The sequence below is a fragment of the Octopus sinensis genome, linkage group LG1, assembly GCF_006345805.1.
Source record: "Octopus sinensis linkage group LG1, ASM634580v1, whole genome shotgun sequence".
In the NCBI taxonomy this organism is placed as follows: domain Eukaryota; kingdom Metazoa; phylum Mollusca; class Cephalopoda; order Octopoda; family Octopodidae; genus Octopus; species Octopus sinensis.
The window spans coordinates 203,045,362-203,072,244 of NC_042997.1; the positions used below are offsets into that span (position 1 = coordinate 203,045,362).

The 26,883-nt window shown below is 37.0% G+C and overlaps 1 protein-coding gene across 3 annotated transcripts in view; it reads right to left on the bottom strand.

Moving 5' to 3' along the window:
* Positions 1 to 26,883, bottom strand: part of LOC115211339 (alpha-catulin) — a 349,449-nt gene that overhangs the window by 7,946 nt on the left and 314,620 nt on the right. For all 3 annotated transcript variants that reach the window (XM_029780108.2, XM_036508401.1, XM_029780109.2), the window contains exons 10-15: positions 18,661 to 18,753; positions 12,656 to 12,841; positions 4,761 to 4,811; positions 3,197 to 3,457; positions 2,191 to 2,313; positions 1,939 to 2,022 (exon numbers count right to left, since the gene is read on the bottom strand). In XM_029780108.2, the coding sequence (XP_029635968.1) occupies positions 1,939 to 2,022; positions 2,191 to 2,313; positions 3,197 to 3,457; positions 4,761 to 4,811; positions 12,656 to 12,841; positions 18,661 to 18,753 (798 nt within the window). The remainder of the gene's footprint in view (positions 1 to 1,938; positions 2,023 to 2,190; positions 2,314 to 3,196; positions 3,458 to 4,760; positions 4,812 to 12,655; positions 12,842 to 18,660; positions 18,754 to 26,883) is intronic.

Below are 26,883 nucleotides of genomic sequence, written 5' to 3' on the forward strand. Positions count from 1 at the left end.
CATTTAAACCGTCCATTTCCAGCCCAGATATTCTACCTGTTTTATGGTCAAATTGGCCAGATCTGGCCTCTCACACTTACTCTACAATGTCATTCTAAAAATAAACTATCACATCAACAATCTCTGAAAGAATTGAGATAATCTGTGGTTAATTCAAAACAATGTGAATAAATAAGCATTATCCTGTTGTGTCTGGGGAGAGTCATTTTCTTTTTGTGCCTTATAATGTAACACACTCACCGGAAAAATTTCCACTTATTTCTTATTATTTTCCTAAAATTTTCGTTGTGTCTTGCAACCTTTTCAATAGTCTCGACTATTTGTGTTAAATTATAAGGCACAAAAAGAAAATGACTTTCCCCAGACACAACAGAATATGCTTCAACACACAAACTCATGTAAAGAATCTTGCAAACCAAATCCAAAATCGAAAAATAAGCATTACATTTGACAAAATATTCTGAATGTTAAAGGATTAATTGCTTGTCTTCATCATAACTTTAACATCTAGTTTTCCTGGCTTGCATGGAGCAAATGAAATTCATTAAGATAAAACTCTTATGGCCAGATGTTCTTGTTGCCATCTCTCACTTCTTTCCAAGCAGGAGATAAGATAACTGGACAACTCTCTACTGATCCAATGCTGATTGTCTTCAGCAGCAAATACGTTCCCTAACTCATTGCAGACTGTCAACAAAAGCTGGTGTTTAACAATTACAACTTAACCCTTTCATTACCAACCCGGCTGAAACCGGCTCTGGCTCTGAGTACGAATGTCTTGTTTCCATAAGTTTTGAATTAATATCTTCCACCAAATGTTAGTCACAATTTATGTTCCTAACACGAGCTGAATGGTAACCAAGTTATTTTACTAAATTCTTTGTTATATTTGAAATAATTGAAAGAAACACAAAGAATCTCAAAATTTATTCAGTAATGAAAGGGTTAAAGAAAAACTAATGGGGTTCCCGTTGAAAGAAAAATCTCTAAAATTGTAAACACCCCAAAAAAATGTCCAAACTCCGGAGTCTGTGTACCATTTCTCAGTTCTTGGACCAAGGTATTCCTGTCAGATTGTGTCACTGCAGCACAAATCAAAGAGATTTAAATACACACACACACACACACACACTATCAACTTTAGTGTGGCACAACATTTCATCATGGGTCTTATTACACTCTTTATTTCTGTAAATTAATTACTTTTGCCATATTATCATCCTTCACTCCTCAATCCCCTACAGATATCTTTTACAGCTGCAACACCTCAAAACCCATCCTTCAATGGGAACAAGACAACCACATCTTCCTCAACATTACTCAGACACCCACTCACCAGACTTAGAGTTCATTTAATTGTCTACAACCTTTGATGCTGCTAATCAACCCTACGTTGGCTCGAATCCAGCTGATCTATGTCCAAGACATTGCTGTATTCTCATACATAATATATCTAGAACTACGTTATTCAATGTATCCTTGCTTGTTTAAAAAAGTGGATTGATTAACAGGAGATTTGGCTGCTGTTTATGGCAGATTGAACAACCAGTAAGAAGCCTCCTTCCATAGTAACCACACCTATTTACATTGCCAAAAACTGTATGTCAAAATGTAAAGGTTTAAATCAGGGAGCAGCTGCCACATTATGGTGATGGATTCGTGACCAACGGCTGTGTTGGTTTCCTTAAGACATACATGACATAACTTGTCACAGTCCACCAAACTTCATTGTTGACTGGTTTCTAGCAGAAAGATTAAACAGTTGTAAACCTCCACTAACACCTCCCTCTCTCCTCCACCCGTGTGCCTTTTAGGCTCCGTCTCCCACATTCCAAGAGGACTTGATACACAGCTTCCAAAAATATGAAAATAGTACATAGAAATGTCTGGTAATTTGTAAGAAAAGAAAATAACTTTTTTTAATGAAAATGTACTCACTTTGGTTGCACAGATGAAGCTTGTTGTCACAACTTTGGCAACAGCGTTCATTAAATTCTTTGTTTCTTGAATGGCACTATCAACCTGTAAAGATAAGTGTTTAAACATTTTAGTGAAATAAGGAAAACATGAACTTGATTGCTGAAGACATTGGATTGAAGATAACATTTTTGCTTTTGTTAAAAAGATTCTTTAAAGTAAAATCTTGTATAAAAACAAATAACAATGGTGAAAATAAAAAAAATGACTAACTTTATTAAATGTGGCTGCTTTGCCAAATGTTGGAGCTCGAAGTGTCTTTAGCAACTGTTGACAAAATACTGGAATTCGGTCAAGATGTACAACCAGTTCCTCTTTATGACCACTCGCCGGTACCTGTGATAATAATAAAGAGAGAAAAATTAATTAAGTCCATCAGTGATTCAAAAGAAGCTACACAAGAGTAGCTTCTAAAACACTTTCCATTCCCTTCTCCTGGTTCAGGAGAACAATTTGAGGTCAGCACTGCAAACTCAAAACAACTTGTCATTTATCAGTTCTCTCAATATTTAATGAAGTAAACTGTGTCATACTATACTTATGGGCCCTTAACTCCTTAATGGAGTCAGGGAGGGGGTCACCATAGCATATGCTTTGGGTAGTTTTAGTTCTGACAGAACCCGTCCCTCTCCAGATCAAACACCAGTCAGATGAGAAGAAGGCAGATCAACCCCAGTATAGGACTGGTATTGAAAGACAAAGTAGATGTCGGAGGGATTTGATCTCAAAGTGCAGAGAGCCAAAACAACTCAAAGCATTTTAACAATTTAATGACTGTCAATTATCCCAGAAGACTGAAGTAAATTGTACATCCATAAGGATGAACAGGGAAAAAAACGATGTTACTTGTATGACTAAGCTGTTCATTGACAAACAATCAGGTGATGTCAAGGCAACACACACGTGTGTGTGTCTGTGAAGGGCTGCTGTCAGTTTTTGTTTACCAAATCCACTCACAAGGTTTTTGCCAGTTCAGGGCTGTAGTAGAAGGTGCCATGCAATGGGGCTGAACCTCAGACCTTTTTAACTATACAGCCATGCATCTTAAAAATATATATTTTTTTTAAAAACCACTTCACCGAATTAAAAACAAAGCAAAACAGTGAACATCACAAAAGAACCAACAAAAACAATGGTGATGAGGTAAGGAAAGATTGGTTTGTTTCTAATGAATTTGCAGCCTTGTGAAGCGTCAAAGTGATACAAAACTCTTACTTACTCGTTCAGCAAATTCTTTAACAGTTTTATATAATTTGTTGCCTTCATCAGCAAAATATTTCGCCTGAGTAAATAGGTCTTGTGTTGTTTTCAAGGGGCCTTCTCCTCGTGTAAATAGATACATGGAAAAAGCCATGCTCGACATATTTTTGGCACGTTTAACAATGTCATTATCCGCTTCCTCCCATTTGTCAGTCTCAGCATCCATCTCAGATGTAATCAACTTCATTTCTAGACCAAGTTTAGCTATTTTGGCTTGTTCCTGAAATATACAAATGACAAAAATTACTGATAAAATTTAACAATATATTGCAAAGACCAAGTTAATAGCAGGGGTGGATGCTCTGAGAGTGTAGCTGCTAGAATAAGAATAAGCTGGGCAAAGTTCAGAGAGCTCTTACCCCTGTTGGCAACAAAGGGCTTCTTGCTCAGAGTGAAAGGCAGATTGTGTGAGTCCTGTGTGTGAGCAGCCATGCTACACGGTAGTGAAACATGGACTGTGACTGCTGAGGACATATGTAGGCTTGAAAGAAATGAAGCTAGTATGCTTCGCTGGATGTGCAATGTCAATGTGCATGTACGACAGAGTGTAAGCATCTTGAGAGAAAAATTGGGCATAAGAGGCATCAGATGTGGTGTGCAAAAGAGACGACTGCACTGGTATGGTCATGTGATGTTTATGGATGAGGACAGCCAATGTCTAACTGTGGAGGAAACCTGTGGAAGAGGGCAACCCAAGAAGACATGGGATGCGGTGGTGAAGCATGATCCTTGAACGTTGGGTCTCATGGAGACAGTGGCAAAAGACCAAGACCTTTGACATTATGCCATGCTTGAGAGGAAGACTTATCATTTATGTATTTCGTTTTTGGAGAATGACTTCTTTCAGATGATGGGAGTCACAAATATACCCAATTCATTGACATGAAGTTGCTTTGAGACCCTGCAGGGGTTCAACTTGGTTGTGGGTCTTCAGTGAATCTACACAAGAATTTTGGCTCTAATTTATAGAAATCTACATCAAAATTTATGATTTTGATAGGCTTGATGTGTCTCCTCAAGCACAGCAAACCACCAAAGGTCTCGGTCGTATGTCATCGGCTCTGTAAGACTCAACACCTGGGCATCATACTTCACCACCTCATACCCTGTCTTCCTTAATCTACCTCTTCCACAGATGCCCTCCATAGTCAGAGATCAACACTTCCTTACACAGCACTCCCCGTCCAAATCCATCACATGACCATACCAGTGCAATCTTCTCTTTTTCACATCACATCTAATTCATCTTATGCCCACTCCCCTTCAGCCAAAATTTGAAACCATTATCATCATCATCATCAATATTACCATTTATTAGGCACCAATTAAAATTCTGATAATAAATGTCATAAAAGCAGGAAGTATTTTCCAGGACCTATAATACTGGAACCCAGCTGAGAAAACCTTTTTGGTAAACATTGAGGAGGAATAGAGTAAAGGTGAAGAACTGCCGTTTAGTGTGAATCTTTGGGGGAAAAAAATAAAACATGGAATTAATAAATAAAAATAAAAAAGATAGTTACCTCTGCATCCAGTTTCACAGGTCGTAGAGATTTGACCATTGTACCATGTTTCTGGAAAAGAAAACTCTATGTTTAGTAAACAAGTCAGTTGAGGCAGAACTTCAGCTGAACAGCTTATTATGCACACATGCAGGAATGTATAATGCTTGAAAATTGGGTAGACTTTATGATCAAAAATGTTCTAAGACGACCAGGCATTATATTTAGAACTGCACTATCAGATATAACCTTCCCTTCTTAACATGGAAGGGTATAATTTGATAGAGAATTAGTTGTTCTTTTTAGCAGGAAACTTTCAATAATAAAATTTGAGCATCTTGGAGGATGCCTTAAACACTGAAGACACACTGGATAATAATAAATTTAATGCTTAATTGTTTGATAAAATTTGGTTGTTCATCAGTTTTAAAGATGTCAGCAAAACTTGCCAAAGAATGTTCCAGAAATAAGTAAACAAGTTAAATCTACTAAATAATGAGTGATACAACACCACCACCACCTTAACTAACACCCCTGATCTCTTTGGACATTTCTACATTATATAACATCACTATAGCAATGTTCTGTCCAAATAAAATAATTCTATACTCCTCATTCAACAAAAGTAATAATGAATTTTCTGATTATAGTTTTGCTTATTCTTGAAAGAGATCTGCAACAGTAAGCTATCAATAACACTTACGAAGGGTGACTGGAAAATCTGTCCAGAATACTGATCTATTGGAATCTGTCCAGAGATGTGTAACCAGATGAACGCCCTGCCCTCACCCAATTAGCCATTAACCACATTTTAACCACCCTGCTTCCCTGGGAACCAACACAGTAAAGATTTGGCATCTAATGGCTGACTATGTAGAAGCCCACCAGATTTCCAACAACAACAACAACAACCATGGCCACCTTTTTGAATTCAATATCTTTATTACTTTTGAATCATCATCATCATCATCATTTAGCGTCCGCTTTCCATGCTAGCATGGGTTGGACGGTTCAACTGGGGTCTGGGAAGCCAGAAGGCTGCATCAGGCCCAGTCTGATCTGGCAGTGTTTCTACGACTAGATGCCCTTCCTAACGCCAACCACTCCGTGAGTGTAGTGGGTGCTTTTTACGTGCCACCCGCACAGGTGCAAGACGGAGCCTGTGCGGGTGGCACGTAAAAAGCACCCACTACACTTATTGCTTAGAAAATTTAAAAAGGAAAAAAAAAAGCAGTGCAGCATCCAAGACTTTCAAAAGGATTTCCCATTCAGAATTGTTGAAGTATGGAATAAGCACCTACATCCGTTGTTAACTGTCAGGACACTGAATTCTTAAAAATTCCATTCTTCTCAAACCCATCAACACTATTCCTTGCATGTCTATGGACCCTTTCCTACACACTGTTCACTTTTCTATCTTCTTTTTTTATTTATTCTGTGTAATATGCATGTACTTCTAGCTTCTTTTTTTTACTTAATGTATGCCTGTTTTTCACTTTTCCAACGACTTGTGATGTAGCTGAGCACTGTATAAGCTGCTCATCATCATTATTATTATTATTAAGACTATATAGGACTGAGGTAACTCATCCAGAAGTTATACACAAATAAATAAAAGAGTGCCATATCATGTGAAATTGGTTGAACGATATTTCGGCATCTAGCGTGCCTTCCATAGGATCAAAAATTACATGTCAGTCTACTTCATTTTGAACCCGTGGAAGGTACGCTAGATGCCGAAATATTGTTCAACCAATTTCACATGATATGGCACTCTTCTATTTTTTATTATTATTATTATTATTATTAAGGTGGTGAGCTGGCAGAATCATTAGTACGCTCGGCAAAATGCTTAGTGGTATTTTGTTCGTCTTTACATTCTGAGTTCAAATTCCACTGAGATCAACTTTGCCTTTCATCCTTTGGGGGTTGATAAATTAAGTACCAGTGAAATACTGGGGCTGATGTATTCAACTTGTCCACTCCCCCAAAATTTTAGGCTTTGTGCCTTTAGTAGAAAGGATTGTTATAATTATAGTTCATTAAATTACTTTGTATTGGATTAAAAGTTGTTTCTTTGTTCAGAAAACAGAAAGACACGACAGAGTTGCTTCCCCTTTATATTTAACCACTTTAAGAATACTACAAAATATAGAGACCGTATCTCCAGAACAAGATATTTGACTTGGAATCTATTTCTTATGTTATAACTGTTGTTGAGTCGTTCCAATAGCATTTTCAAACGTGCACTTTAAGTGATTGGTTTGTTCAAACAACAAAGTCTATAGGGCCAACAATAAATCATACATTAATAGTTGTTGTTCAGCTCTGATTAAGCAGATCTGTGAACAAAGGCTTTCCAACCATGACCATCCCATCTTTTTAGGGTCATATAGGGCTACACTGTCAAACGTTCTTCCCTTTTTGAAGGGAGTTGCATGTGATTTGACAGAGAATTTACTGCTATTTCTAACAGGTCGAATAACCAAGTGAATGAGAAACTCATTCATACTGAAGCCACCATGGCCTACAGCTATAAATTATACTATTTTCATCATCATCATCATCATCATCAATATTTAACATACATTTTCCATGCTGGGGCATGGACTGGACAGTTCGACAAGAATTGGCAAGGCCAGGGGCCACACCAGGTTCCATAGTCTGTTTTGGCTTGGCTTCTATGGCTGGATGCCCTTCCAAACGCCAGCCACTTTACAGAGTGTACTGGGTGCTTTTTATGTGGCACCATCACCAGTGCTTTTCACATGGCCCCAGCATCACTGCTTTTCATGTGACACCAGCACCATTGCTCTTTACACGGCACCAGCATCACTGCTTTTCATGTGACACCAGCTCCATTGCTCTTTATATGGCACCAGCACCCCACACCAATGCTTTTCATGTGGCACCTTTGTTTTAAGATCTCAATTCTCTTGTGGTGGACAGAATTTTGTTTTGCAGTGTCGGTGTCTCCTTCATTCCACCCAAGTTGGTGTGTTGTCCTGTATGAGGTTTCCTCTGTAATGTAGATGTTTCCCTCATTCCACACAAGTTGAGGTGTGTGTCCTGCAAGGTTTGTTATTGTCTAAGCTTGTTGAATCACATCTTTAAGAAGTTCTGAGGATGGAATTTTAAGAAGTTCTGAAGAAGTTCTTGTTAATAACTAACAGTTCTAAGCTGTCACACCTGTTGAGGGAGACTTAACAAGCATAATACACACACTTTTAGATAAAAAAAAATTGTCATTTATTTTTTCAATTAAGTTGCTAATCTCTTACAGAAAACTGATCAATTCTCATTACAATATTCACAAGTTTTAAACTCCTATAAAGAAGTTTACAACTTGTGAATAACCAGATAATATTCCAAAACTAGATATTATTCACTTCAAGAGAATATATATTTACAAGAAACATTCCTTATGGGCTGAGGCACCATATCAATTCAATATTAATCGTCCACATGATGATACAAGCACATCTGTACAAACACATCTGTCAGTTTCAATAATGAAGATTCAGTTGTTTTCATTGAATTGCTATGTAAGTGAATGAGAATTCTATAGACATGTGTACCTTTAACAAAATCCTCACATAAAAATCATTCATAGTGCAGTGTGTTTGTGTGTGATAAAGCTGTACTTTTGAATTAAGGTACAATCTATCTGCAGGCTTCAGCACAGTTTCTGTTAATCTATCAGTGTGGATGAATGGCTAAAAAGTTAACTTTGCTATTATGTGGCCCTGGAATTAATCCCACAACAAGGCATCTTGGGGAAGTGTCTTTAGCCCTTAGCACTCGGATTATTCTGTCAAATGTGATCCTTATTTATTCACAATGTTTTTGATTAATCCTGCATTATCTCATACTCGTTACTCTTTTACTTGTTTCAGTCATTTGACTGCGGCCATGCTGGAGCACCGCCTTTAGTCGAGCAAATCGACCCTGGGACTTATTCTTTGTAAGCCCAGTACTTATTCTATCGGTCTCTTTTGCCGAACCACTAAGTGAAGGGGACATAAACACACCAGCATCGGTTGTCAAGCAATGCTAGGGGGACAAACACACACACACACACATATATATATATATATATATAATATATATATATAATATATATATATATATATATATATATACATATATATGACAGGCTTCTTTCAGTTTCCGTCTACCAAATCCACTCACAAGGCATTGGTCGGCCCAGGGCTATAGCAGAAGACACTTGCCCAAGATGCCATGCAGTGGGACTGAACCCGGAACCATGTGGTTGGTTAGCAAGCTACTTACCACACAGCCACTCCTGCGCCTATAGCTTTGAGATTTTGATGTTATCACTTTATTTTTGGAATGACATTGTAGGATAGATGTGAGAGGCCCAATATGGCTGGCCTGAACATAAAACATAGAATATTTGGGGGCTGGATATGGCTGGTCTAAGTGCTAAAAGGTTAAACACTGCCCCAGGTCAACCCAAGCTTTATGACAATAGTAAATATAACAATACAATGCAACATACATACATTTCTCTGTGTGTGATTACATTAATGATACATAAAATACTAAATGATAAAAGCACAAACTGTATAATAGCAGGGATAAAGATGCAAACAGCCCCACGTCAGCCCTAACATGAAAGGTATTCCTTCTGGGACTATCCTGTTCCCCTTTTGTGCGTTGCAGATCTAGGACTAGAATATTCAACATGCCCTTCCTTTATCAAGGTAATAGGATTTGTCTGCTATTTCTAGTAAGCTCAATAAACAAATGGAGCCTATAAATTGTACAACACTTTAATATTACAGTCTACACACAGACATGGATGTGTGTGTGTGTGTGTGTGTGCATACTGTACTGCATCTCACAGTAATATTACAGACTAACATGGAAGCCTCCACTAGTACACACACACACAAAATTAGGAAACAGAATTCTGCCCTGGGAAAGAAACTACAGAAATTGAATAAAATAATTTTTTTATCATATCTCTAAAGAAAAGCATCTCTGTATTATGTTTGTATATCATATACAAGATTAAGATATGTGGAAACCAAAGAGATATCAGGAAACGTGAGAGAGAGAGAGAGAGTGAGAAAGATATATTCAGATACATAATTTTTTTAATATTTTGTCCATGTATTTTGTATTTTGATTGTAATTGTATTGTCTGTCTGTCACTATGTCTGGATTTAGTTTTGTTGGTAAACTGCTGAAAATGACATCATTTTGGGTAGGCATTATGACACTGAGTGAAATGACAAAAAGATATAACAAAGGGCTTATTTAAACAATCACCTGAAGAAGCACATTTTACACCTTGGATGGATGATAATGATTACACAACACCTCACCAATGTACTAAAGATGTAAAAATGTGTCGAAACAATTGTAGTGATTTTAAATAAAGAATGTTATTCATTTCAGTTTCTATCTATATCTATCTGTGTGTGTGTGTGTATAAATATATATATACATACAGCAGCATCAGTAATTAACATCAAAATGCACATCAAGATGCAAAATCTGCAGGGTGCACTGTATCTACCATCAAATCTCGAAACACTTTTTTCATAATCTTCAGTTCCCTCTACACATGCTCTGAAGAAGGAAAGCTTTATTAACTTTGAAATACTTAATTACCAGATGTTTGAAGCTCATTACAGGCACTCCAAGCTCGCCCTTTGTATGTAAGGAAGTCTTTCTTACAAGCAACACAGGTGTTTTATATATCTCTGATATATAAATAGTAACCCTGTGACAAATGACTGGGTTTTTTTGTCTTTCTTAAAGACAACAATCACTAACAATTATCTTGTGCATTTTGATCTGAGAACTAGCAAAGTTTTAATTATTGGTTTTACTTTCATATTTTTGTTTCCAGCTGATTTTATATAACTAAAAATATTTCTTGCTTTGTTCTATCAAAACAGCTTCAGTAATAAGTTGTCCAGCAGCGATTTAAACATAAGCACACACCCACATTTATTGAATGAAATAAGACAGACATAATGATGTGGATATGTTTGAGATTTGTTGTTTCAGATAATCCTGCAGCTGATCAGAGATGTAGACTCTTAATGATATAGCAGACACAGTGAGACACACACAGACACACCTTATATGTATACATACACAGCTGTCATTAACAAAACATTCACTCAAATAATCTCAAGCAACTCGATTCTCCAACGTTTATTGGGATATCAAAGTAATGATAAAATAAATCTTAAATTAATCCAATTAGTTATTGATGCATTGATAGATTATAGATCTGATAAAAACCAGTTCAATAGGAATGAGGATATACTTTTATTGGAAACTTGATTTTCCAATAATTCAAAAATGGACAACTGAGAGGACCCGCTTCCCATTCACTCCACAAATCAACAGTCATGGGGTAACATTTAAGGGCTAAAGATTTTGAATTTCTACCAGACCTTATCCCTTGCCTGGCTTAGAACTTGGTTTAGAGAATTCAATTCTGTTGCAAGCATTCAGGTCCCAGATTTTAAGATAGCTTTCTCCCTTCTTTCTGCCAGAGACAGAAACCCTGCAAAGGGTCAGTGATGTGCTTTACCCCTCCTATAAAACATCATTAAAAAAATCAAAATCTTGCTGTCTGAGGGAATAAAAAACTGTTACCCTCAAATACTAAGTGTTTATTTGTTTGTTGGAAGAATGTATTGGTAAATTATTGTTAATGGGGAGGCAGGGGTCATCAAAAAACTTCAAGAAAAACAGAAAGCTAAAACTATTTGATCAATTACCATTCATCATATTTAGGTTTTATTTATTCAGTAATTTATAAGACAAGATCAAAAAGGTTCTAAGAAACTTGATAACACAAAATAAATATTGACTGAAGTCATTGGCTTGAAACATCTTTCCTTTGTTAGAAAAGTTTACAGTATTAGAGAGACTGTAACACTGCATTGTGAAGATTTATTAACATCATTTTGGAACAGGGATTATTACCATTTCAATAAGAATGGTAATGTTAGTAACCATTCAGAAAATCAATGGAAATCAGTACTAGTTTGAAAAGTAGAATACACACACACACTTAAAACAATGCCAAATTCTTATTCACAGATTATATGACAAGATATATTTGGTAGAGCCCATGAGCTTTGCAGGCCCTCAAAGAGCACTGAGGTTGATGTCACCTTCAATGTTCCACTTAAAATACTGCAGGTCAGTGCCTACAGGAAAGACATGAACAGGGAGAAGGTTCCAGAGGGATGATGTCCTGGGGAGAAAGGACAGGGAGTAGCGTTAGTGCTTAGTTTAGGAAAGTGGGGGGGCACAAAAAAGAATGATGTGAGATGATGACCCAAGTGAATCACAAGTATAATTCGAAAACATAGAATTAAAACTATAACTTCCTTTCCAGCTTTTAGCTAGCTTCCACATTTGTGGATGATTTCAGAGAAATAGGATAGGATAGACAGGGGATAGTTTAATTGCTATGTAATGGGCATACTGAATGAAAGAAAGAAATGAGCTGAAAGGTGTATATACACACACAAGGTTGGGAATTTTATATGAGAGCAATCTATACATTTTAATCATTATTTAATGCCTGTCCTCCATGCTGGCATGGGTTGGACGGTTCGATAGGATCCAGAAAACTAGAAGGCTGCATTGAGCCTCCAATATCTATTTTGGCAAGGATTTTATGAGTGAATACCTTCCCTAATGCCAACCATTTTATAGCATGTTATGGACTTTTCTTTTCATGGCATTGGCACTAAGTGGGATCACCAAGTAACTCACATGTCCCTCACCCAAAGTGAGTGGGGGTATGTAATATGAAAAATAATGTGAGAGGATTCACTGTCAAAAAGAAGTTGACAAAATTGTGTCATATAATTACAAAAAGTGAGGAATTTAAAATAAATATGTATCCTTACCCCAGGTCTTGGAAGGGATTGATAAACATGCTTCTCCATCTTGCCTTGGCACACATCATTAACTTCTTTCACTAAAATTGAGAGTTCATTGATTTGACCTTCCCAAGCTTTAGCAAAAACATCCAAGTTTCCCTCAGCAATACGACTGCCAGGGTACTGAGAAAAAGTCTGGGCGGCATTTAAAAGCTGAAAGTAAAATGAATGTACATGATTAAAACAAAATCTAATATTGGGAAAATATGAAAAATCTTGACATCTTAACAATGAAATTAATCTTAAGCTTGTGTGCATAATCCCCCCCCACCACCACCACCATTAAGCTTGCTTCTCTTGCTGTCATTGGTTGGATAGGTTATCACAGTCCAAGTCAGTTCTTAATCAGAATAACAAACTTCTTAGATAGGTTGAAGGACAGTGTCTGATTTGTACATTCCATTTTGGCACAGTTTCTATGCCTGGTCACCTCTCCAATTTGCAAGGCATGCTGGGCCCATATAAAGAGGTCTGTCATGCCATTGATTAGACTAAACGGTCCTCTTTGACCAGACGTAATAAACCATCCATTGCATGTGAATATGGAAAGTGGACATAAAAGGATAATGATGTATATATGAATATTGTGTGGAGGTCACTAGAAAATTCCCACAAACCAGTTATTGATATTGATGCATTTAATGGGTGTGTCTCAAGTGATTAAGTAACAATTTGTTGCAGAAGTAATTCTCTCTTCAGCAATTAATTACAAACAAAATATTTCATCTGTAATAGACTAAAATGAATGGGACCTGCGTAACAAAATGGTTACATAACCATTTGAAACATCAAAAATTGGCCAGTGATGATTTCCTAATAATATACAGCTCACATTAATAACAACCTGTCTTATCCCTGCTTGGATAATACAGTTGTAACACAATGTAGGTTAAGAGATGAAATGTTGATCTCAACACTGAAAATATCTGGTTAAGAGTACTGCATCAAGCATACTACTGAATGTGTGTGTGTGTGTGTGTGCATGCGTGACTAATAAACTGTCCAAGCCATTCTTTTCTCATTTTAGTCATTTGACTGCAGCCATGCTGGAGCACCACCTTTAGTCAAACAAACTGACTCCAAGACTTATCCTTTGTAAGCCTAGTGCTTATTCTACCAGTCTGTTTTGCTGATCCGCTAAGTTACAGAGATGTAAACACACCAACATCAGTTGTCAAGTGAGGTGGGGGGACAAACACACACACACACACATATATACAACGGGTTTCTTTCAGTTTCCGTCTATCAAATCCACTCACAAGGCATCGGTTGGCCCAAGACTATAGTAGAAGACAGTTGCCCAAGGTACCATGGAGTGGGATTGAAACTGGAACTGTATGCTTGGGAAGCAAGCTTCTTACCACACAGCCAGAAAATATTTTATTTTCAGTTCCTAAATTTTAGAAACAGATCACAGATTAATGCTTGGTATTGAAGAGAATAAGATTAGAATAAAAAAAAAAAAAGCTAAGTTAGCAAATACTGGAAGACAGTACAGCAACAAGTTATTATGGGAATCTTCTGTTCACTATAAACAATAATTAGCCACCAATATTCAAATGACTTCATGCCTTAATTAGAACATTCTTGCATCTTTTTACGCTTATTTTTAAAGAAATAAGCAAGTTTAGGTTTTATAGCATTTCAAAAAAGAATAAAGAAAAAAAAGAAAAAAGCACATTATTGTATAATAAAATAATTTGATAGGTTCTATAAAAACACTAATCCAAAGAGTGGATTTCCCACCTCCAAGTGGACATGTGTTGTCACATTAGGGGACAATTGCTATTGAATTAATCAAAGATAGACCATCTTCATTTTCTATTGCAGTGTTTAGTCGAACATATAATTGCTGACAATCTAAACACAGTCTCTAGTCTCCCGACCAACATGTGTTGTGTCAGAAACAAAAGGATCATTGCTGGTGACAGATTTTTCTGGCACCAAACACGTCACTAAACAAGGGGGTATATATACACACACACACAAACACACACACGTGCGCACTTCTTTTTATGTTGATTTATATTAGAAACATTTCAACATTAATCCAACATTAACCCTTTCGTTACTGTATTTATTTTGAGATGTTCTGTGTTTCTTTCAATTACTTTAAATATAACAAAGAATTTAGTAAAATAACTTAGTTATCATTAAGCTAGTTTTAGGAACATAAATTCTGACTAAGGTTTGGTGGAAGATTTTAATTCAAAACTTATGAAGACAAGACATTTGTACTACAGAGCCAGAGCCAGTTTCAGCTGGGTTGGTAACAAAAAGGTTAATCAATACTGCTTGTAGAGTACAGAGCTTTTATATTTGTGCACAAAGAAGGATGACAGTAACTTTGAAGTTCCAGCTTGCTAGAAAGTCCAACAAAAGCTAGCAGGCTGGCAGTTCAAAGTCACTATCAGCCCTCTTCTAGTAAAAGTATTATAACAGAGAAACTAGCTTTTATTTGTGGAAGATGTGCAGGTGCATTAAACACCAGGAATGTACATAAAATAGACTCCCTCAAATGTCTGGGGTTGGATGGGGGGATATTTAGAAGTGGTAGACAGTTTCTGTCACTTAGTTAGCAGTAGAGGAGGTAGTTCTGAAAGTGTAGCTGCTAGAATAAGAATGAGCTGGGCAAAGTTCAGAGAGCTGCTACCTTTGTTGGCAAGAAAGGGCCTCTCCCTCAGAGTGAAAGGCAGACTGTATGACGTTTGTGTACAAACAGCTATGCTACATGGCAGTAAGACATGGGCTGTGACTACTGAGGGCATGCAAGGGCTTGAAAGGAAAGAAGTCAGCATGCTCTGCTGGATGGGTAATGTCAGTGTGCATACACAATAGAGTGTAAGTGATTTGAGAGAAAAATTGGGAGTATGAGGCATCAGATGTAGTGTGCCAGAGAGAAGACTGTGCTGGTGTGGTAATGTGATGAAGACAGCTGAATCAAGAATTTCCGATCTCTAATTGTGGAGGGACATGTAGATGGGGTAGACCCAGGAAGAAAGGATCTTCAGATGTTGGGCTTCACAGAGGAAGGAGATGACAAGGAACCAAGACTTGTGACAGTTTACTGTACTTGAGGAGACATAAAAATAATAATAATGAAATTATTGTATACAGTGCTCAGGTGCACCACAAACATGTCAAGTTAAGTACAATTGTGGCTGTCTTGGCATACGGGCATGTCCTCTACATCCCTCTCTCAGCCAAGAGATTCTAGTCTTGCGGACTTGTGACTGCCAGCGCCCCATGAAAGTGCCCATTGCTCTCTGTAAGGTGTAGAAACCACGCCAAAACAGACCTCAGGTAGCTCTCCAGCTGGCCCCAACTCCTGTCAAACTGACCAATCCTTGCCAGCATGGAAAATGGATGTTAAATGATGATGGTGTGTGCATGTGTGTGTGTGTGTATATATATATATATATAACATATAGTAAAATAAGAAATAGAAAATCATTAGTACAGCATTATATATTTGAAAAAAATGAATAAAAAAGACTTTTTGGATAATTTTTCTACTTTAATAATTAGATGTTTTGTAACTTTTAAGCAGCAAGTAATAGAATCCGGTGCAAGTAAATTATTTGCTCAACTATAAATGCCTGAAATGATTCACAAGTGTTAACAGTTTTGTTCAGCAGTTACTCTCATTTAGTTCTGTTACCTTTCCTTTTTTCTTTTCTCATTTTTCTTTTCCCCACACAGAGATGGAAATCCCCTGTGACAAAACAGCAGTTGAGTGTAACAAATGTTCTGCAGAGCCAGCAGCAACGAACACAACTTTCTCAAGAGATTCACAATGTTAAGTTAGTGACATACAAAAGATCATAATCTTTATCTGATTGGTCTACCAGCTGTCAACAACTACCTTCTCCCATATATTGTCTAATATATTTAACCTGCAACATCAGGCTCAGATATTTTAACTGTTTTATGTACAAACTGGCTAGATCAGGCCTCTCACATCCACCCCACAAGGTCATTTAAAACAAACAGTCTCATCACTGAAATCTCAAATAATCTGAATGCTAAAGGGTTAAAAGTTCCGTCAGAAATCTCATACCACCCATTGTGCACCTATTGCAATAGTGCTTTGTCTAATATAAATGCACTTGACTTGACTGGACTTGAGACAGCATCCACCCGGGGTGGGTTGAGCTGGCTTCATTCATCCTCAATGCTGCATCTCTCACAAACGCCAACCAGGCCTGGCGATTTGAGGCTAACAACCGCGTGATCTCCAACCACTCCTTATTCCAACAGTGAACACCGTAGATATGGGGGCCTAGGTTGGGTTCCAGATCAGCTTTGACTGTCATCAGCCAGGTTTTTCGTTGTCCATCACATCGCTTTCGCCAACCCTGAAGGGGAGCTGCTGCACTAAACATGCAGCAATGCAGTAAATATGGAAGCATTGTGTTTAGCCTTTTGATACCACTCCATCTGTGACCATCCCTGTTTCTATGATATAAGCTTACTGTTTTAAAATGATCTTAATCAAAATCATTGAAACCTTCCATAAACCAGCTTAATAATAATAATGACAAAGTTATTTTACTAAATTATTTAATTAGTTTCAAAACTGATTGAGATAAAGGCAGTGCATTTCAACAGAAATTTAATAACGAAAGGGTTAATTTAACCGATTCCATAAAATCATTGTAAATCATGTAAACCAGTATATATAAAAAAAAAAAGATTGATGTTTATATAAGGGAAATTTCTTTATTGCGAACATTCATCAGTTCTGGTTGGGATGACCAAAGGAATGTCTATGATCACTCATAAATTACATAATTACCTAAAACAATTAGTCAAAACATGGTACTTATTTCTTTATTACCCACAAGGGGCTAAACATAGAGGGGACAAACAAGGACAGACAAAGGTATTAAGTCGATTACATCAACCCCAGTGCGTAACTGGTACTTAATTTATCAACCCCGAAAGGATGAAAGACAAAGTCGACCTCGGTGATATTTGAACTCAGAACGTAGCGGCAGATGAAATACCACTAAGCATTTCGCCCGGTGTGCTAACGATTCTGCCAGCTTGCCACCTTAATCAAAACACGGTACTTGCCACCAAGTCATACTTGTAATTGCTGACTTACATAGTATCTGCTTAACCGAAGTAGACACCTTACCCGATGTAATGGTTCAGGAGACCAGCTACAGAATATTCCTCCTCAAGTATGGCAAACACAGTCGTTATTACCACACTCAGAAACCTGATCCAATCAAGTTAGCTCTTTCTACTTGTGTCAGCATCCACCTGGAAAGAGTCGAGTCAGCTCCACCCAGGGAATAACCAGCATCGCTAATAGAAGCTGGCCGTGTTTGGTAATCAAAACATGCAACATGGAGACAATCAACCAAAGGATTAGATATTAATTCAAAACCTGTTTCACATTACTAATCCAGATTTCCAATGTCCACCTCATTGTTTACATAATCTCAGGAAGGGATCTGCATCACGGACGAATTGCCTTGGGGTGGGGTGGGGGGCAGAATGTGTGACCAAACTATGTTCATCAAATTACTGGCCCCAAACTTAAATAACTGGAACTATTTGTAGGATTTTCTCACAGAAAATATTTCAACCATAAACTTCTTCAATATCAAATGACTTTGGGAACACCAGCCATTTTGCAAGTTTGTAAGTTATCTATTAAATCCTAATATGCTCTAATTAATATCTTCATGCTAATGAGGAACCAGGCAGAGAGAGAGAGAGAGATTTATGAAGCAATTCACAGAAAACTGGAACTTAAAAACAGATGGAAACATTTAAATATTTATTTTTACTTTATTTTAGCCATCATGATTTTTAGCTAGGGTAACCCGTGATGAAATATGCTGGAGAATAAATTTAAAAACAACCTGAGAATTTTGTAAAACTTTGAAATGATGTACAATTGACAGACAGGTATTTCAGTTGAAAATAATAAGAAGAAAGAATGATATTTTACTTACCAATGGACATGTAACATGAATAACAGATTCATTGTGTTCTGCTGTGATAATGAGGGGACCAGTATTAGCTATATGGCGTAAGAGCTTGCACACCTTGATAGAAGAAGGGAAAGAAAGAAAAAAAGATATTAGATACATTAAGGTGACATATTAAAATACTCAAGAACTTTGGAGGTTCAGTTAGAAGTTTAGACATTTCATTTCATTTATATATATATATATAATTTTAATATTTCCCTTTGGCATTGCAATGCTAATAACCTGGTGTTGAAGCATATAAAAATGTTAATCATCAAAAGAATTCTATCAAAATGAAGAACGCTGTCAACTGAAGTATGTGACCAAGGATTCTGAGTGACAGTAAAGTAATGCTGTATACAAGTAGAAGAGGGTTTAGTTACAACGGAGCAGAAGGAAAAACTACAGCTGGAAATTCCTAATAGTTTTCATGCTGAGCATTGTGTAAAGATATCATTTTTCTTCATCTCAACAGTTTTTTTTTTTTACAGAAATTACAATATTTACTCCTGTATAAATTGTATTTACTATACAAAACTTCAAATGAGAAAAATTAGGGGTGTGACTTATACATGAGACTAAAAAGACAAATCTTGTGCAAGGAATTTCATCTTTATCACAACCACCTTAGCTAATATTTCATACAGGCATAAAGCATCTTGAATAAATTGCTATGCTTGCAACATGAAAATAAAACCAAGAAAAATTAGTCTTAGTCTATTCTCTTAACCCTTTTGATAGCAACCCGGCTGAAACCACCTTTGGCTCTGTCGTACAAATGTCTTGTCTTCAAAAGTTCTGAATTAAGATCTTCCACTAAACCTTAGTCACAATTTATGTTCCTAACACTAGCTTAATGATAACTAAGTTATTTTACTAAATTCTTTGTTATATTCAAAATTAATTGAAAGAAACACAGAACATCTCAACAGAAATATGGTGACAAAAGGGTTAAGCTTGCCAATAAACAGGTTAGAATTGAGGTTGGTGACAGAATGGGACATGACAAAATGGGCAAAATTTTGTGGAAATAGTTTAGCTATCTGAACTTGGCAGCTGGTTGTAAACATTAAGAAGAGGTCAAAGGGCAAATTGATACAATGAAGTGTAGGGGTGAGTTAAAGATAACTGAGATATAACATGATTAGGAGTGGGGGAATTAAAAAGAAATACAAAGAGAGTGAAGGAGAAGTCAGAAAAAGAAAAGGAAAACTGTTTTAGAAGGGCCTTGAAATAGTAAATGTGAAATGGATATAAAGGGGTTAAGATTTTATTCTGTAGCAAATGTAATAATGGAAACTAATGTTGTAAGGAGAATATATTCATTATGTACTGCTACTTTTAAGTGGTGAGATTTGCAGAAGCTAATGGCAACAGAGCTGCTGAGAGGGAGAGGGTGGGGGCGGGGTGGGGATTTAGTCAGTCAGTCAGACAGTTGTGAAAAATTGAGTCAATGAAATCATCATCATCATTTAATGTTTGTTTTCCGTGCTGGCATGGATTGGATGGTTTCACAGCAGCTGGAAAAGCCAGAGAACTGCACTAGGCATTAATTGTCTGTTTTGGCACAATTTCCACAGTCCGATCCTCTTCTCAACATCAACCTCTTTACAGAGTGTACAGGGTGCTTTTCACATGGCCCCAACACAGGTGCTTTTTACAGGTCCTTGTAAAATTGTTATTAATTGATAATTTCATAATTGTACTGGTCATTAAATATACTTTAACGACTTTTTATTAAATTTACTTTAAAGACTACTTTGAACTTATGGTATGTTATTAGCCTCATGCATGCATGTATACATGTACCTTTTTTTATCTCATCTTTTACTTTGTTTAAATCATTAGACTGTGGCCATACTGGGGCACCACCTTGAGCTTTCAGTTGAATGAATTGACCCCAGTACCTTTTTAAGCCTGGTACTTATTCTATCATTCGCTTTTGCTGAATCACTAAGTTACGAAGATGTAAACATAACACTAGTTGTCAAGCAGTGTGGGGTGGGTAAGACAAACAGACACACACACACATATATACACACACAATGTGCTTCTTTCAGTTTTCATCTATAAAATCCACTCACAAGGCTTTGGTTGGCTCAAAGCTATAGTAGTGAAACACTTGCCCAAGGTGCCATACAGTGGGACTGAACCCAGAACCATGTGGTTGAGAAGCAAACTTCTTACCACATGGCCACACCTGTGCCTACTTCATTACACACACACACACCCAAGTTTCCATCTGCCAAATTCCACCCACAAAATATTAGTCAACTTGAGTGTCTTCTAGGTTCTGTCCATATTTTACTAGCCACAGTCATTGTTTGATGACTGGTAGATGATGAGGTGAAGTAAATAAACAGGGTTTTGTCAATTAGATGATTTACTAGACCAGCAAGAGCACAAGACTAATTATTATATGACAATTTAAATAATGTAAGGAGGAGATGCGGTAATTAGGCTGGGAATTAACGATTCTATGATAATAGACAGAGTAATGGTTCTTATTGAGGAGGCTGGTTTTAAGGTCAGGAATGTTTTGAGAATATCTGGGAAATTTTGTCAGATGTATGACCAAAGGCATTCTCGTACAGGCAGTTGGGTGGGTGGTGGGTATTTAAGACTACAGTATTCTCTGTGAGTGGCCACTTTTTCTTAAAAAATGTGAGTGAAATTTAAAGGAAATTTGGCACCTATTTCTACCAGGTTGGGTAACTACATAGTGATTCTCTCATTGATCAGAGTTGGAATTTGAGTAACCAGATGATAATATAAATCAAATATTTTTAGGATGGCAAATATTTTTACTTTCAAATTAGTTTTCTGGCTGTTTAATCTCAAGTCAACCCTGACTGAGTTCACTTAAGTTTAAAGGAATTCCAACTGTGACATGGTTCCTAATGCCAACCACTCCGCAGAGTGTACTGGGTACTTTTTATGTGACACCAGCATCGGTATCAATTCTGCTGTGGTGTGCAGGTCTTCTTGAATAGAGCAATGTGCCAGATATCTCAGTCCTTCGTCATCTCCTTCGTAAGGTTCAGTGTCTTTAGATTGGCCTTCAATTCTTCATCCCCTGTCTTTCTGAGTGTCCCTCTTCCACAAGTACCGTCCACTTTAAGTAATTGGCACTTCTGTATGCAAGTGTCTACATCCGTATGCATCACACGATCAAACCAGTGCAGTCTTTTCTCTTGCACACCACACCTAATTCTGCTTATGCCCAGTTTCTCCTGCCATACACTAGTACTCTGTTGCATATGTACACTGACACTGCTCATCCAGCAGAGCATACCAGCTTCAATCCTCTCAAGCCGTCACATGTCATCTGCATTCAAAACCCATGTCTCACTACCATGTAGCATTGCTGTTCATATACATGCATCATGCAATCTTCCTTTCACTCAGAGAAAGAGACTTTTGGTGGCCAACAGAGGTAAAAGTTCTGATCTTTCTTCCATCCTATTCTTATATTCTAGCAATTATTCATACTTTCCATAGGAAAAAAAAGAAAGAAAAAAGAACAAATGTACAAAAATTACCCCCCCCCCCCCCACGTTTCTTTTTACCAGATTCCACTCATAAGACATAGGACAGACCTGAAAACACATGGTTACCAAATGAGTTCCTTAATCACACAGCTAGGAATCAAAACCACATCTGAACTTTAGAAGTTATACAATATCAAGAAATACCAATGACAAACATCAGCAGATGAATTAATTATATCACCAAAGTGGGTGAGTTATTAGATTTCTTAATGAAGAAACAGATTAAGTTTAATAACCATTAACCCTTTCAATACCAAATCTGCCTGAGACCACCACCCCTTGTTCATTGATATAAAACTGTCTATGTTAAAGTGTTTATATTTAAATCAAGTTCCAAACATCAGCTTTGTCATGAAAAAAATTAATTATTCCAAATTCTTGATTAATTCCAAAATTAATTGAAACACACAACCAATGCATTTAATTAGAAACATAATCAGGACAGTGTTAAATGTTATTCTTTGATTCCAGCAGTCTTATGTCAGTCGCTGTGAGACTGCTTGCATGGTGATTACAATTCCTTGGCTGGGAGAGAGGGGGTGGTGGAAAAATAGACCATGTTAGTCAATCTTTTGATCTTTTATTGATTTCATTTACATCAAGTCCCAATACTTTTATTTCACTGACCTAAGGAAGATAAAAGACCTGTAGATCTAGCTGGGATCTGAATTCACAAGATGGAGCAATGCTCAACCATTTTTCTGCCATCTACCCATGAAATATTACTCAGGTGGTTGGACATTATTACTACAATCACAACTATTACAATTACTACTACTACTACCACCACCAACAACAACACCATCACTATACAACAATCTAAATCAACACTGAGTTTAACATTGATACGTTTTAGTCTATCGGAGATGCAGACATGGATGTGTGGTGAAAAAATTTGCTTTCTGATCATGTGGTGTTGGGTTCAATCCCACAATGAGCTACCTTGGGCAAGTGTTTTCTGCAATAACACCAAAGCTTTGTGAATTGATTCAGTAGAGAGAAACTGAAAGAAGCCCAGTGTGTGTGTATGGGTGTGTATTTTAATTTACACTTCTCTGAAAATTGGTGAGCTACAGGTAGTGAAGTTGTCAACCGATCATCCATGCATCTGGCTGTAAAATAATGTCTCAATTCTAAATTTGTTTGAGCCTTGTTAGCATGGAAAAAAAATGAATGGAAAATGGGAAAGAGCTGAAAGGTCAATGTTAGTATTTTTCCAGTCAGTCTTATTTTATTTCAGTTGTTATATGAGGACAAGCAATATAGCTTTGTTTTAACTCTTCTGTTACCATACACCTGTCTGTTGAAAAACACTTCTTATATCATACTCTCCCACCCCAACCTTTCATATATCCTACAATAATAACAATTTCTTGGCTTCCTCTACTTATGGCTGAATAGTTAAGTTCCCTTCAAAACCATGAAGATTGGTTTTGACTCCACAGCATGGCTTCTTAGGCAACTGTCACTTTCTATAGCCTAAGATCAACCCATAACTTGTGAATAAAATTAGTAAAATTGAGTAGTGAAAAACTGTACAGAAGCCTGTCAGATGAATTATATCTTGAGCGAAAATCCTTTTTTTTTTAATATCCTCAGGGTGACCCTTATTTTGCAAGTGAAACAGAATAAATGGCAACCATACAAAAGCACATTGTACCAACTCTCCTTGTAATACTGGAATTCGTTAAACAAATAGTGAGCTCTTCTGTAGCAAGATAACACATGACCCCATAACACTCGAATGACCCTGATTAAATTCTGGGGAACTTAAGGGAATCAAACTGATTCCACAACCAGCATGTAGTCCAAACTTAGCTCCCTCAGATTATTACTTGTTCTGATCCTTGGCTCACTTCCTGCACTTGCAACATTTCATTAACGAAGAGGAGGTGGTAGCATCAGTGAAGGAATTCTTTCCCTCAAAGGACAAGAACTGTTATTAGTGTGGGGTCAAAGAACTGGCTGAAAGGTAGCTTCAGATAGTGCAACACGATGACCTCTACTAGGAATGCTAGGATGCTTTTGTTGAAACTTGAAAACAGCAAATAAGTAAGCAAAATATTGCAAAACTTTTGACTCAATACAATAAAAGTTACTGCCTCGTTACACACTGTGTCACGCTGATTCTGCTTGAGGGGTACATTAAGAGTACATGTATTTGTGGAACGCTCAGCCACTTACACAACCGAATTCAATGAGCAGATGATCAAATAACTGAATCCTCATCACCAAAACCAGTGAAGATGCAGCCATACTTTCAGACAACTTCAAACGCCAACTGCATTACTTAGGTAAAAGAAATCTATTTACTTTGTTTAGTGAACCATATCAGAAGTTCCGGACTTTATTTCTAGAGTACCCCTACAGCTAACAACTCCTGTCTATCTAGTGCAGTTCAAGTTTCTTGACAGCGTGCCAGAGATTCCTCGACACCTTCTCTGTGCCAATAGCTTACTCTCAGCACTTAATATCGAGTTTCAACCAATAACTTTCCTACACATTGACTAAAGCCATTTCTCAATAATACTGAAATTTCCTGCTTCGTTGTAATTAGTTTTCAGCCACTGTCATGTTAACCTTTAGCTCTGTTGATATTTTTAGCATTCTTCAAAGTTTACAACATTTTCTACAGCTCTTCTATACACTCTACAAAGAGTTCTAGATCAACAGAAAAGAATGACGTCCAAAGATATCCAGTTATGAAATGTCATTAGGTTGACGTTAGATCACTGTTGAACACCAGTTTATTCTGTTAATTACAAGCAGTCGTTTATTGTAATGAAGATTTACTTTAAATGAAGAAGTACAGTACTCAAAATTATGATGCACTGCAACAAAGTTTGAGTCAATAATCAATAGATAAGCATTATACCAGTTTTCCTATTTAGCAATTAAATGTCATAATTTCTGAATACCCAACATGATTAGAACTGAAGACACTTTATCACATCCTTGGGACATAAGTAATGTATGTGTAAAGTTTGGTGAAAATTGCTTGAGAATTGTGGAAATGTGTTAATATACACACACATACTGTGATTTATATATACTAGATGTAGCTCCTATTTTACAGTAAGACACCTGTTCCAGTCCCCCTTTCCTATTTTTTAGCCTTTCTACACCTTTGCACAAAGTCACCTCTCACTGAATTCCCACTTTGTCAAGGGGTCACCTCTTGCAAGTTACTTAGTGACCCCACAAGTGTTGTAGCCAGGAAAATAACCACTTGGGACATCAAGCCATAGAAACCTTGCCAAAGCAGGCAGAAACTAAACGCAGCCCTCAGACTGTAAGTGATGAAGGGCCTCTCAGAATGAAATGCAAATTGTATGATACTTGTGCTATGCAACATGGCAGTGAAACATGGGCTGTGACTGCAGAGGACATGCAAAGGCTGCTTGAAAGAAATGAAACCATTATGCACTGGTGGATGGATAATGTTAGTGTGCATATACAACAAAGTGTAAGGGATTTGAGAGAAAAACTGGGAATAAAAGACACCAGATGAAGTGTACAAGAGACAAGACTGCTTTGATATGGTCGCATAATGTGTATGAATGAAAACAGTTGCATCAAAAGGTGCCAATCTCTAATTGTGGAGGAAGCATGTGGAAGGGGTAGACCCAGGAAGACATGGGACAAAGTGGTGAGAAAGGATCTTCAGATGTTGGACCTCACAGAGGGGATGACAAGGGACCAAGACTCCTGGCAGTTTGCTGTGCTTGAGATGATACACCAAGCTAAATAAAAGCATAGTTGTCCCCTGCAGTTCTCTCCAGCTGAGCACCCTTAATCTTGCAGACTCATGGGTGTTGGTGCCACGTAAATGCACCTGTGCCCAGTGTTGCATAAAAGTACCCAGTACATTCTGCAAAGTGGTTGGTATTAGGAAGGGTTTCCAGCTATAGAAACCATGCCAAAGCAAATATGGAGCCTAGGCCAGCTCCTGTCAAACCATCCAACCCATGCCAGCATGGAAAACAGATGTTAAATGATGATGATGTATATTTATCCTGTTTATCTTTATTAGGCTGAAATTTAAGTTTCTTAACGTTACTTAAATTTTTTTTTTTTTCTTCTTCAAAGATTTCAAACAAAAAACTGTTGCACCTTACAAATAACATAGGAATTCATCATACAAACAAGTAAAATCCTTCACATTCTGACTAAAAGACCTGAAAGATTTCTTCAAATATTTCAGAGAATTAACAGGGAGTAATACACATACAAGGCATAATACATCAGAGAATTATGGATACAGAAAAAGAGATGAAAATAATGACCCCCACCACCTAAATAGAAACATCTTTTTAAAAATCAAATAAACAAATAGATATACCAATCAACTCGTTTCAAAATCAGATCATTAAGAAATGATAATGATGATGACTATGATGGAAGCAGTGAGAATGAACCAAAAATATTAGCTGCCACGTCTTTTATTGATTATAACTAATTGATTATAACTGGTTCTTTCAACTTCAGTCATTTGGTTTTGTAAATGGTTATGTTTCCAACAAAATACATATATATTTTATATGAAAGAAACAAGCAAAAATATTGGGAAAGATAAACAAATTGCTGAAATCTTTGATTATTGGGGCAAGAAACACTGTCACTTTATAGAACACAGTATGTCAACCATAAATTA